At 55.6% G+C, this 14,260-nt stretch overlaps 1 protein-coding gene across 6 annotated transcripts in view; it reads right to left on the reverse strand.

Annotated features, from left to right (window-relative positions):
* ITPKB (inositol-trisphosphate 3-kinase B) overlaps positions 1-14,260 on the reverse strand; it is an 88,440-nt gene that overhangs the window by 40,026 nt on the left and 34,154 nt on the right. The window contains exon 3 of one of the 6 annotated variants that reach the window (XM_073899868.1): positions 11,294-14,212. The exons of the other annotated variants lie outside the window; for them this stretch is intronic. Coding sequence (XP_073755969.1) covers positions 14,129-14,212 — 84 coding nt within the window. The 3' untranslated portion in view covers positions 11,294-14,128. Of the gene's footprint in view, positions 1-11,293; positions 14,213-14,260 lie in introns of those variants that run through there. 6 annotated transcript variants of the gene reach the window in all.

Consider the following 14,260-nt stretch of genomic DNA (forward strand, 5'->3'; position numbering starts at 1 on the left):
AGGGCTTAGCCTGGGTTTGGTCTTGAAGAGAAGGGAGGCTGTGGGCTAACTGCGCCCTTTGGAGGGGACCCCGGGAGGGAGTGCCACACTTCCTTTTGGGGGGGAGCTGTGCAGCAAACAACGAGAAGCCAAACGTAGTGTGGGCGACGGGCCGGGCGGGGCCTCAGCCTACACAGTGCTCCAGATGTCGTTCCCCACCCCCAGTCCCCTCTCCACGTCCAAGTTCAGCCTTGGGAGGAGTGCACACTTAGAGGGAGAGTCTAAGTGCTTCTGGCCGCAGCTCTACCTTCCAAGGTGGGTGGCAATTAGACAGGATTGTGTCACCCAAGTAGCTCTGCCCAAGACAGGTCTGTCCACCCTGGGACCCACGCCCACTCTCTCCCTCCCACTTTGCTCTGATATGCTCTGGGGGCACCCAGGCCCCAGAGGGGCAGCCACCGCACGGCGGCCCATTACCTGTTCCCGATGAACACGGGCAAACCTGGTGGCAGAGCTAGAGCTTGGGAACCTGTGACAGGTGTCCCAAGGCAGGCAGGACGGGGGAATCCCAACTCCGGAACAAGAGCTCTCCGTTCGCCGTCCGAGCAGCCCAGCACAAAAGACCCTGCTGCCAATGCGTGGCTATCTCTCCTTTTCCTTTCTCTCTGTTCTCCCTTCACAGCAGTAGACTTGGTGGAGCTGCCTTACATATATTGTTCTCATAATGCTCAGAACAGTCCAGTGAGGCAGGTGACAGCGGGGTGGGGGTGGGGGGCGAGATGCCCCAACTCACCAATAAGAACACAGAGGCTCAGCAGATCTCCTGACTTGCTCAGGGTCACAGAATCCCTCAGAAGCAAAACCGGGACTTGAATCCGTGTCTGCATGCCAAGAACCCATTGCTCTCCACCATGCCACGGCCCCTTGCCCTCTGCCCATTTCCCCCTTGCTCGCTGTGGGAGCATACTGGGAACTGGGGTGATGGAGGGAGAGGTGCTGGCTGGATTCTCAGTTCTAAAACTGTGCACTTGGGTCACACATCATTCCCTCTTTACTATGCCTCTCACTTATGCTCATCGGAGAAATGGCAGAGCCACCTGCCCAAGGCCAGGATGAAGGACTACAATCCAACCACCAAGCACCTTACAAAGTCTATGCCCCAGAGGGCAGCTTTCATCTTAGCAACGTTCTTGCTGGAGGGCTTATACATCACTGGTCCGAAGTGGAAAATGTTCGATTCCAGACAAAGAAGGCACGGGTACCCTGCTGATACCCTGGGGCATGCCCCATACTGACAAACCATCTGGCTTTCTGGGTCTCCGGGAAATTTCCAACACAAATAATAAACGAACCAGGAGAAAGGTAGCCAGCCCTCATCCTTGGCACAAAGTACTGATGCCGGGGTTCTTAGGAACAGAACCAAGGAGAATGAGGAAGCAGCAGCATTCAGTGTTTCCCAGGAAGGGAACGAGGAAGAAGGACAGCATCCCCCCCCCCAAAGAATTCATGGCGAGAGAAAGTCCTGCTCATCCGTTGCCAGGCACTCTGCAGCTAGCCTGCCTGGCATGAGCCTCCCAGGAGGGGGTTAGCCCCAGCCGGGGAGCGGAGCAGCCAGCCTGGAGACCCCCATGTCCTCTCTCCAAAGTCTGCATGAACGGCCTGCATTTGGAGTCACAAAGCAGCCCACCAGCCAGTGAGCAGGGGAGGGGACGACAAAAGGGAGCTGTTTTTTGTTTATTTCTTTAACCTGAGAAGGGTGCCCACCGATTCAATCCACACAAACCCGAAACCATTCCTGTCCCAGAACCGGGATCTCTACGAGCCACCCCGGGCAGAAAGTCCTGTCCACCATAGAGGAAGCTGGAAGCTCTCCTCCCCAGGGAGACAAGCGAATGCGTCAGGATGTCAGGCCTTATGCTCTTAAAAGGACATAGCCATAGGGCATTTCTTGTGTTCTTCGTGGAGCGTCCTAGAGATAAGAAGACCCAGGCACAGTGGCGGGATCAGAGTCCAGAGGCACTGGGGCCCTGTGCTGCCCATCAGAGCACCCAGCCTCCAGCCCTCCACCCCCCACTCGCGGAGGTGGGTGCTGATACGCTGCTGGAAGATGGGACTCAGCATCAGTCCTTAACGGGGAACAGCGTCTTGAGAGAGGTGCCCCCAAGTCCCTGTCCTCAGTGATTACCTCTCTATGCCTGGATTTGTTGATGCGATTTTCAAAACCGGAAGTGTCTCCTTGTCAACCACAGGACGTTTTCGTTTCCCAAGAGTGCAGCCCTCCAAAGCCCAGCTCATACTGAGCTCCACATTCAGGAGGCTCAGCTCCTCACCCCCTCCCCGCCAATCCCCTACGTCCCACTCACCATTTCCCGGTCCCACCACATCATCTCGGCTTTGGGCTGTGGGGTCTTTCCACTTGGAATCTTGTTTCCCTCCCTGTCCAGCCACAGGAGTCCAAGTCCACACCGCACACCTGGCTCAACTGTCCCAGCTTCTGGGACAGCTGCTGGGGAGACTCCCGGCTCGCCCAGGGCAGAAATCACCCCTCCCTGGCTGAGCCACGCCGCCCTGCCCCTGCCGCTCCCGGGTCCCACAATCTGATTGCACAGCTCCCCGACCAGCTACACCACGCACGGCAGGTTCTTGGGGCTCACTCGGCTGGAATGTCTAGCATGTGCAAAGTATTTAGCTCAGTGTCTGTAAAATGAAACAACGAAAAGTCCAAACACACGGTAGAAGCTAAAAAAAAAAAAAAAACCCTTCTGGTCATGAGGCTCCATATCTGGGGGAGTGAGGGGCTTGCTTCTGAGTGCAAGGAGTGTGGGGGGCTGGCAGGCAGCACGGGGGACGAGGTTCCCCCTGGGGGCAGATGAACATGGGGTGACGGGGTGCTGAGGACGGTGTGGGCAGCAGGTGAAGAGTGGGAAGGGATGAAGACGCACCAGCTCCCAATGAGCGAGGCTGCTGCTACGGGGTGAGGGAACAGCCCAGCTGGCGTGCTCCCGGAGGCCCAGGCGCACAGCTCACCAAAGAACTTCTCAAGAACCCAAGGGAAAGCCAGGCCAGCAGGTGTCCCGACCGGTTTTGTCTGCTGGGACAGGGAGGCAGCAGAGGTGGGCGGCCAGCTCCCAGAAGCATCTGCCCGGGGATCAACAGCAGGGCTCTGCCGGCTGAAGAAGGTCTCCAATTTTCCAGGCTCCTAGATGGCCTAATTTCATCTCTGGGCACCACTGGTATTGACTGGGAAGGGGGTCATGGTTAGTTACCAAGGGAAGGAGAAAATCCCTTCAGGTTCACAGAGACACGGTTACTGGACTCGGGTCCCCTAGAGCATCTCCTAGGCCAGAGCTGGGGATCCACTTCGGGCTCTGGGGAACTGGGGACAGATTCTAAAGGCTCAGTCCATCCAAGCCTCCGTCAGCTTGGTGGGGGAACACAAAGCTCCCGCACGGCCCTCCTTACCCTCCGAGAGGCCCAAACCTCCTCCAGCCTGTGGTGTGACATGACATGCCCTCCGCCCCAGCATTAAACCTCATTACACCCATGGGCAAGGGAACTCTCCAAACCTCTCCAGTGCTAAAAGGCTATCTCCAGGGCGTGCGCCTCCTCTCTAACTAGCATTCCTTTTTGAAATGTGATAGATAGCCATGCAAAGCGTAGAGGAGGCCATCCCAAAGGGCCTGGGTATGTGTGTCCAGCCCTCCCGAGGCTTGTCTGGGGCGTGCTGGCGGCAGGCGTGCATAGTGACACCTGTCTGCTGTGCCACGACAAGGGCCCCCTGGCACGGCCAGCCTCGGGCTGTGGTGCCGGAGTCCGAACCCACGGGCAGCAGGAAGGCTTGGGTGCAAAAAGGAACGACCCCCAAAAAGAATCTCTCCATAGCGTCATTTACACTTGGGCTAAAGTAAGCTCAGCGCAGAGCAAGGCGCACTCTGGTCAAGAAGAGAAGGCAGAAACTAGGGCAGAGTGTTGCCACGTATTTGGGCCATGGGCTCAGAATACAGAACCATGAGCTATCTGTGAAGAGAGCTCGTTTGGAGCCATGAGCATACGGATCCCATCCTTGGATGAAAACAAGACATCTCACCCCCTGCCCACATGGGGCTGCCCAAAGTGGAGCGGAAAGAGGGGCCAGGAGGGCCCGGGGTCTCCTTGGCCTCCAGCCCTGCCCGGTTTCTGTTCTCCAGCTCGGGCCCCAGCCTGGGGAGCAGACTGCCTGGAACGCCTCCAACAGCTTTCTGCATGGAAGCCACTGGCACACAAGTGAGCTCAGAGTTCCCTGAAGCCAGGGCCCCAGTAGATCCATGCACCCAGGGGCCTGGCCTGGTGCAGAGACGCCATGGGGCCTGCCTGGACAGCACAACAGTTGCTCCTCAGCTTCAAGGACCCCTTGAGTGTGGCCCTCTGCTCAAGGCAACGCAGACTGAGGTCAAAAGACACAGTCCCCGCACCAACCTGGGGCACTCACCAACTCCCACAGGCATCTGGGGAGGGGGGAGAGCCGATCCCATGAACCAGGCGTCTGCCAGGACCAGCAGGGCAGTTTCTGCAACAACCTTTCCCCTTCGTGTAACAAGAAACACCAGAAAGCCCCAAGCCCCCCTAAGCTTTCCTTAGGATAAACAGACCTAAAGTGGAGGCCAATACCAAGTCTGGCCCAAGTCCAAGGCCAGGAAGGAAAAACATGGGCTCAGTGCTTCAGAGAGTCTTAACCCTTCTGACAGCACCAAGCAGTGAATCAGAGTCCCCCTGGAATGGCAGATCGGGCCAGTGATGTCACTATAACAGTCTCCTTCCCTTGGTAACGAACCTCCCAGGCAAGAACAGCCCCCTATCAGTGACAAGTGCAGTGCTGTACAGAGCTACTCCCGGAGCCCCCAGGCTCTGCCAGCCCAGTCCCATCTGCTTGGGGTCCCCTGTAAGACAAAAGAGAAGAGTCCCCCCCCCCGCTTTTGCTGTATTTGACAGTAGATAGTAATAAGCCACAAGGGGAAGAGAGGAAAGGGGGCTCTGTCCTGAGCAACCCAGTGCTAATGAAGCCCCCCACCGTGGGCAGGCTGCCACGGGGCAACGTGGGCCACAGAGCTGGCAGCCATGTTCCCTGTGCTGCAGCAGCCGGTCCAGCCCAGGCTGGAGCTTTTATGCCAGAATGTCTCCTGTGCCTTAGCACCTGACGTTCAGAAACCCACCCAATGGGCCTCGTCCCTGTCCTTCTCTCTGCCTGAGCCACAGACTACCCACAGAGGTTGACGATCCATGGGTCCCAAGCACAGACACATGCCCTTGGGTGGGCTGGGGATGGGGTCCGGAGGGAATGGTTTGAATGCGCTTCGCTCCTGCGAGCAACCATGCAATCCCTCCGACACCCAAGTCCTCCCTAGTTCACGGATGTGCTCGGGACCCCCCAAGTTTGCACTCCCACCTCCTCTGACTCAATCAAAACAGCCCTCTCCGAGCAGAGAGGTTTAGCTCTATGAAGATTCCTAAGCCATCGGGATAGGTTTTCTTGCCAAGACATCTGGCTACTGACCTGTTTTGAAAGTTCCAACCAATAATCTTTTAAAAAACACAGCCAAGGAGGCAACAACCAAAAAAGTAATGGAGCCAATATGAGGTTTCTGTTTTCTAGACAAGCCAGAGTCGACCCATCTGAATAAATAACAGGTTCCTCAAAGCACTCCCCTTTGGAGGTCCTGCCCTCAGTCCACGGAGCTGTGTTTGCTCAAAACATTTTTGCGAAGTCCTGTAGAATAGCCTTTGGTTGACATTGAGCATAATGTTCCTAAGCGTTCAAGTGGCAGCCCTACTGTGTGCCTGGTTCCATTTAGGCCCAGGAGGTCCTGGAGGTCAATGGAACGTGGTCTTTCCCTGCAACGGGCTTGGGGTAGAGAAGGGAGGAGGAAGGGAACACCGGATTTTTTGAACACGCCCCAACCGGGCTGACAGCTTTCAATGCGCTGCCTTTAATACGCACGCACACACACACAAGTCCTCTTCAATGCAGAGGCTGAGATGGAGAGAGGCTAAGTACTTAGCCAGAGTCACCCAACCTGGAAATGACAGAGCTGGAGCTGGTCCCGGGCTGCCACCCCCAGGCCGCCCTCCCGCCACTGATCGGCTCTGGGAAGCTCCGTCCACATTGGGACCCAGAGCAGGAGCTTGCCACGTGTCTGTCCGACTCCGAGTCTGGCCTCTGAGCACCTCCTGTTTACCCTTTCGTCAAGAGCCTTTCGCAAGCCAGGTGGTAGGGAGAGCTTCTCCAGATGTGACAGGCCCCTTCGGCCCCGTCTGCATCAACTTCGACAGACAGGCACTCCAACAGATCTGCACATACCTCACTTAGTCACACAGTGGACCATCCACCAAAACTGGGTTCTTACAAGAGCTGAAAGGTAGGAACAGCCCAAGTGTCCACGGATGGAGGAAGGGGTGAACAGAGGTGGCGCATCTACACCACGGAATATTACTCAGCCTCGAAGAGGAAGGAAGCGTGACACCTGCTGTACCATGGTTGGACCTTGAGGACTTTGTGCTAAAAGGCGTATAACCTGGCGTAAAAATAGATGCCGTATGAGCCCCCCTGTAGGAGGCACGTCGAATCAGTCACAGAGACAGGAAGTAGAATGGTGGTTCTCGGCGGGGGAGGGGCAGGGGAGCTGTTTCACGGGGCCAGGGTTTCAGTGGGGGAAGACAACAGACTTCTAGAGGTGGATGGTGGTCAGGATTACACAATGATATGAATGTACCCAGTGCCATGGAAATGCAGTTGAAAATGGTTAAAGTGGTCAATTTTACGTTATGTCTATTTTATAATTTTTAAAAACTAGCTTATTCTCTTTGGGAGTAAGGATGCACGTTCTTTCCTCCAAGTAACCGTAGACAATTCCGTGAGATTGATTTCTTCTACTCTCTTCCCAACCTCAGGCCATAAGGCCTCTGATGACAGTGGCAGGGCCAGACTGTAGCTTAGCAGGTCCGGGGAGGGCTCGACATGTGTGGCATGCTAAAACCAGCCCCAGGAAGCCCCCCCCCCCCACCCCGGGCCGAATGTTCACAAATGCCTCAGCCTGGGCCTGAATCGAAGGCAGGAAGGAGAGGGCTTAGAATAGCAGACCCCCCCCACCCCCACCACCTACAAAGCAGCACCTTACCTAGTGCCTTTGGCCCAATGCAGAGCAGAGCCAATAATTTTAATGGAGGAAAACGAACAGACACCTGCTTGTCTGAAGACCAGTGTCTTCTGGAAAACTGTTCTCGAGAATGACCCAACATGATAATGCCGTAATGCCAAGCGCCCCGTATACGCTGCCACCCTCTCTCCCCATCACGCCGTTGAACTGGATGAGTTCAAGTTTCAAGGAGCCCAAATCAAAAACCAAGCACGGAGGAGCATGGGGAGCCGCAGAGACTTTCAGGGACCCTCATCCTCAAGGCCAGCATCGGTGGAAGCGCTCCCAGGGCCCACCCGGCCTCCACAGCGCTGTGTTCTGGGCTCCTGGGTACCTGACAGGGCCCAGATGGGTGAGCAAACCAAGGGCCAGTGAGGAACAGTAACAGCTCTGAGGAGACAGGGATAAAAGGTCTGTGAGGGATTAGCATTATCAAGGGCCTACTGTGTGCAAGGTGCTGTATGTTTATGCCTCACTGAGCCTTCACAACCTTGTGACAGTCAGGTTTTTAAGACGACATTCAGAATCCCCCCAGGAGTCACCTGACCGCAAAGTTTACACTGTTTCTATGACACTGGGCTGCCTCTCAGAATGAGCTGTTCCAGGTTTTTTGTTGTTGTTTTGTTTGGGTTTTTTTTTTGAGGGGGAGGGGGGAGACCCTGCTTGCCCGGCTTCCAAAGTTCTCCAAGTTTTCCGTAGGCCCCGGCCCAGACCAAATTTCCATCTGGGTAAAAAGAAATCATCCCAGGGCTATGTCCCAAGTCACATGAAATGGCGGGAAGAGATCTCATAAACACAAGTCCCAAAGCCTCTTTAAATAAATAAGAAAGTGGAAATCACTTTTAAAGGGGTAAGCTTTGACAGAAAGCACTCTGGCTCCCCAGCCTGGAATCCTTAACATAAACTGGTGCGGATCCTCCCCACCCTGCGCTGAGCTCGGCCTCCCAAGCCTAGCCTAGGTCCTCGACCCTGTCCTTGACCTTGTCCTTGTCCAGAGAGCGGGGGGGGGGGCTCCAGGCAGCACCCGGGCTGACAGTCTCTGAGCAAAGCCTCATCAGGCCGCCACCTGCTTACTGTCAGGAAAGAGAGCCGGAGATGCCGGTTGTTCAAGAGATCAATGCCCAAAGTATAAAAGTAAACCTTTAGGTTTGAGGAACATGCTAACAAGGAAGAAAGGGAAGGGAGGAAGGGAGGGAGGAAGGAAGGGAGGGAGGGAGGGAGGGAGGGAGGGAGGGAGGAAGGAAGGAAGGAAGAAGGGAGGGAGGGAGGGAAACAGTGTCCACGCAACAACCCTGTTTTGTGTGTTTTTACCAACATGGACACGGTCTTTCATTCCTCCTTTTCCTCTTTTACCAACAAGCACCAGTGATCCGCAGACAATAAAATCTCAACAGCTGGCTTGTCCTGGGCTGGGGGCGGGGGGAGCAGCGCAGCCGAAATCCCTGATGAGCTGCTGGGGGCCCAACTGTCACAGCGCCTGGCTGGCGAGGGAACAAAGCAGCTTCTGGTCCTGGTTTGGGCGCTGCTTCTGTGCGGGACCTTGGAGATGGTCACGGTGCACCCCACAGCAGACTCTTCTGGGGACCTTCTGGGGGGCAGACAGCCCCCCAAGCCCTGCTTGCTCAGATGGGGACTGAATGGGTGCTGGGCACGGAGGTGGGAGACGCTGAGCTAGGACCGCCTCGGGCTCTTGGGAGCCCCCCACCAACCCTCCTGCCCCACTGCCTCTCCCTGGCTGGCCTCACCTGAGCGCCCGTCGTCAAGCAATGCTGAGCATACCGGGGACGGAGAGATGAGGACACACGCTCAGAGGCACGGGGGCAGAATTCAATTTCCAGACTTGAGAACCACGTCCCATGTGGGTTTAGAGACCACTGCGTGCTCTCACCCGGCCTTTAACTGGGACCCATGTAAGCAGTCACATTGACAGCATGTGCCCGTCGTCCCCCCCCCCCACTGTGGACCCCCCCCCCCACCCACACACACCCGTGCACACACACTGGTAACAGAAATCTCACAAACCAGGACTTAGCACGGCTTTGTGCTACTCTCCTGCATTAAAACCGACTGGTGGGCGCCTGGGTGGCGCAGTTGGTTAAGCGACTGCCTTCGGCTCAGGTCATGATCCTGGAGTCCCGGGATCGAGTCCCGCATCAGGCTCCCTGCTCGGCGGGGAGTCTGCATCTCCCTCTGACCCTCCCCCCTCTCATGGGCTCGTTCTCTCTCATTCTTTCTCTCAAATAAGTAAATAAAATCTTGAAAAAAAAAAAAAAACGACTGGCTGTGACCACCGAATCCCGACCCGCATTTGAGGGTCATGATCTGTGGTTTTAACACTGCTGGGCAGATTCTTGCGGCCACCCTACCTTTCTGAGCTAACCTCGTGGGCTGACATCATGGGTCAGACCGAACTTACCAGGGGTTGGTTTCTAGCTCATTCCCCCGTTCTGGGTAACTCACATCTCCTTGGAGAGCCCCACACTGGTGCTTTGAAGAGAATTCACATGAGCCAGGGACCCTGCCTCGGTGGGTTCCCACGGCACACATGGCTTGCTTTCTTCGTCTTCAAGGGCAGCCCTGAAAGACCTCAACTGTGTGTTCACAGAACCATTGTTAGCAGCCTTTAGGACAGCACGGAGGACAGGAGAAGGGTCAGAAAACTAAAGACAGGTAAATATTTGTCTCCTGTTTTTTGCCAAATTGGACTCTGGAAGCTTCTGCCTGGCTGGATTATAGAACAAGTGATTTGTGAACATTTACAGGGAAGAGCAGAAGTCACAGTCTAAATGGGTTCTGTAAGGAAAAACCTTAACAAACCAACCTCATTTCTTCTCCTGGGGCAAGCTATAAAACCAGAAAGAATGCCACGGAGAATGTGTTTAGATCTCGAGGTGCATGAAAAAACAGACAGACATAAATCTGCATCCGAGTGTGGCTGAACAATTTTGAAGGTGTCTGAGCTACACTCTGGAGGCTATGTACTGATCACAGCCCGTTCGTTAGGAACCTTGTGGAATGCTTCTCTGAGCACCCCAAAAGGTTCCTTCCTGAGTCTAATCCTGGTCAAGCTCTCTATCGACTACTCCTCTGATGTGTGAATGAACAGCCACAGTCCTGATCGGGGTGCAGGGCCTTTGATCATAAGTGATAAGGGCATGAATTGGACACACAGCCCTTCACAGTTCTACCAAGGACGTGCGCATACCTCACCTCATTTGAGCCTCCCAAGGCAGGGGGCCACGTCTCATTATGCTCATTTTGCAGGTGAAGAAACTAGGGATTTCTCAGCCTCTGCCAGGCTGACATTTTGCACAGAGAAAATCTTTGTTCCTCCGCGCACCATAAAAGGTTAGCATAGCCTCGTCCCTCACCTCGCCCCACAAAATGCCAGTAGCACTGCCCTTACAGCTGTGATGGAGAAAAAGGTCTCCAGCCATTGTTCAATGTCGGGGGCGGAGGGAATGCAAAACTGCCCCCGTTGAAACCCACTGGCTTGGTCAAGATCCAGAGTTAAAAACGTGCTGGGCCAGTTTCTGAATTCAAGTCTCAATTCTTTCTACGCTCTCAAAAAAAGGTGGGAGGGATAGTGAACATTGTAGAAACCAAGAATCCAAACTGTCTTGACTGAAGTGCTAGGCCAACATCAGTAAATAAGAGAGCCCGAAGGTGCTGGCATGGCAGCAGTCAGGGACGATAGACTGCAGGGGAAGGAAGGGGGGGGTCAGCCTCGAGCTTATGGGTAGTCGGTCCTGGCATCTCCTTCCCCCAGCCCCTCCTCACCCCCGGCAGCAGAGCCCCAGACACCTGCAGACCCCCCCACTTCCCCTGGAGAACCTGCCTCTGCCCCCGCCTCGTCCTGCCCTTCTGAGGAGCCTGCCCTGCAGTAAACTGGCAGACAGATGACAGGAAGGAAGAGGGGACAGGGAGGGAGGGGCCTGGGGAGAAGCCTGGGCAGGGCCCAGACCCGGGGTGAGATCTGCAGGCACCTCGGGGAGGGTAAGGACGAAGCAAGGAAGAGGGGAGGGTGGAGGAAATGCAGGGGGCCCCAGACCAGGAAGAGGAGGACAGAAGAAGGAGGCAGAGCAAGGGGAAGGCTGGCCTCTCCTCGGCCTCCTCCCCAGCCCCATACTCATCCCCACCCATACTGTTGCCCTCCCCACTGCTCGTCTCGCTCCTTGCCCAGAGCATCCACTGAGCCCAATACCCGTCCACGAATGTCCCCCCCTGGGACTCTCTGGAATCCAATACACTTGGTTAAAATCCTGGTTCTACCCGTTAGTGTGATTTGGAGCCAATTATTTAATCTCTCAGAGCCCTGGTCTCCGTATCTAGGAAAGGAGTACAATAATTATCACCCTCCTGGTTCTGCTCGTGGGATTAAACGAGAATTAGATCTGCTCAGGGCAAATGTGCACTGGTAGCTAGCATCAGTTATGATGCGCAATCCTGGCAGGCCAACCGGGACCATGTGTCACTGCCCCAAACGCCAGCCCCAACATGGGACAAGGTGTAGGCTCAGAGACGGCAGGCCTGGGCCCAGACTGTCTCATCTTTTTCCTGAGGACACCACTTTCTTGTTGGGAGCGTTCACTGCTACCATTTCTCAGGGTCCCTTTGGTGACAAAGTGACCATTAAAGATGACGGACCCCCTCCAGAGAATTTAGTGCCGACAACAGCAATGAGAAAAATCAACAACACAAAAGGTTAACATCCGGTGAGGGTTCTGAAGAGTTTCTAAGTATCTGTCACACTCACTAAGGTCACTAGAATCTCAGAGCTGAGACACCGTGGAGGCGATGTGGCCTGGGCCTCCCTGGGAGGCCCGAGTACTGCAGGCAGCCCCCCACCAGCTTCAGAGGGGCTGGACACCCCCTGTGCCCACTCCCAGGAAAACATCCCAGGCACAGATCACACTCAGTGGTGCCAGTCTCCTCCAGGAAGGACGGGGACAATGTCCCTAATTAAAGAGAGAACATATCCTGATGTTCATTCATCCAGGCCTCCTGGGAACAGACCATACACTAAACAAACCGGTTCACTCGAATTTGGAGGTATTATTGTCTGAGAGCAACCGAATATGGCTCATCGAACCAGAAAACACGGGCAAATGCAACTGAAAGCTGGTAGGTCCAGGAACAAATCCACTGAATTCAGGCTGCGTGCCTGTCACAACTTGCTTAACCTTTTGGAATCTGTTTCCTGGTCTAACAGATGAGGGAGATCGACGCAAGACATGATGCAGTTAGTGTCTGGCGAACAGTCAACAAATGTGAAGTGTCTTTCCCCTCCCCCTCCACCCCCCCAATAAGGAAATCTGAAAATATCCCAAATACACAGAAAACACGAGAAAGAGAATGTCCCCCTTTCAGGCAAGTGAGCGCTGCGAAGGAGAGCCAGGCCCGAGCAGCGAGGGGAATGGTTTCCGGTTTCCTCCCCTCGCCAACCCCCTGGCTGAAGTCAGGCGGCGGGGGAGCGCTCTGCACCCCATTCCCCAACTCAGCAAGCCAAGGCTGCCATGCACACATCTGGGACCAGCCGTGCCCCGTGCCAGGGCACTCGGCAAGGGCCGGTGGGTGTCTCCCGGGCAACCTCACACAGCTCTGGGGGGTCAGGACAGAGCGGTGACGGGCTCCCCAGCCTTCCCTCCCCACGCTGAGTGCTCAAGGGGGAGAGTAACCGCCAAAACCAAGTCCCAAAGGGAAGGCAGAATTTGCCAATGTGGCCAGCCCCTGCTACACGTTACCTCCCCAAAGTGCCTTCCCCGCACCCACGAAAGCTGAGCATCTCTCCAGAGAGGACTCCAGGGGAGGGTTCTCTGTCAGAGCGAGCAAGAACAGCCAGCTGAACGGATGTGCTTTCACCCCTGGCTGGTAAGGGGTCTCAGAGAGGCACGAACACCCTCTCATCCAGCAGACCCGGAGCCAGGGGCTGGTGCACGATGCTCAGCAGGCAGCGCGCATGTGACTCTAACCCGGGCACGCCAGTTCTGTGCGCTGAAAGCAACTTTGAGTTTGTCTGCCCGACCGGCTCAAATCGTATTTTCTGTCCCCTATGTGTCACAGGTGTCACTGTCAAGGAGCCAGAGGGATCACCCGCCTTGCACGGTTCCTCCAGGGCAGAAGCTCTGCTGCTGTTTGCAAAGCACCCGGCACGGTGCCTGGCATAGGGCGGATATCTGGGACGTCTCCATTGACGCAAAAGCTGAGAAAAGTCACAGGCTCCTTAAGGTCCCTAAAGCAGTTTCAGCTCCTTTCTGGAGCGACCACAGCTGGCCTGAGGGCACAGGGCACAGGGGATGAGTCTCTCCTGAGAGCAACCGAATATGGCTCATCGAACCAGGAAACACGGGCAAATGCAACTGAAAGCTGGTAGGTCCAGGAACAAATCCACTGAATTCAGGCTGCGTGCCTGTCACAACTTGCTTAACCTTTTGGAATCTGTTTCCTGGTCTGACAGATGACAGAGATCGACGCAATGGATGGATACGCATGGATGCCCTCAAGAGGAGGCTGGCCCTGGCGGGACCACCAGGTGAGAAGCTGCGTACCTTTCCATTTCCTTCTGCCTCTCCTGGACTCAGAGCTGGGCCCAGTTACACCTCACGTGGAAAAGACAAGAGGCCCAGGGGACAGGCATTGCTCACTCACAGGTGAATGGGTCATCACCAATTCACCAGCAGCTGGAGAACGGAACAGCAAGACTCTTCCTCCGGGAGGCCCAGCCCAACACAAAGGAGCCACCGACTGAGGTCAGAGCAGGAAGAGGAAAAGCATCGTCGGCAGGAGGGTCTGGAAAGCAGCAACCCCAATGAGGCAAGCTCTCACTGCTCAGCTCCGGACCTGGCTTCTCTGCTCCATCCTGCTGACTCAGTCCTCACTCGTCTGATGGTCCGTAGCGGGAGCCCCAGGTGGCACCAGCTCCGCTCCTCGGCTCACAGCTCAGGCCGCTGCCCTGTCCAGCCTTGTTGCCATTACTTGCTTCAAATTAAGAAGTCTGAGTTTGGGAGCTCAGGGAAGAGCTGGGATGCCAGCATCCATCTGGAGTCATCTGGAAGCTGCAGCTGCTGCTGGGGAGGACCCAGGGAAGGGCTGATGGGCAAGAAGCACTGCCT

Source organism: Callorhinus ursinus, unplaced genomic scaffold, assembly GCF_003265705.2.
Source record: "Callorhinus ursinus isolate GAN/ISIS: 27379988/994484 unplaced genomic scaffold, GSC_fseal_2.0 scaffold13, whole genome shotgun sequence".
Taxonomy (NCBI): Eukaryota; Metazoa; Chordata; class Mammalia; order Carnivora; family Otariidae; genus Callorhinus; species Callorhinus ursinus.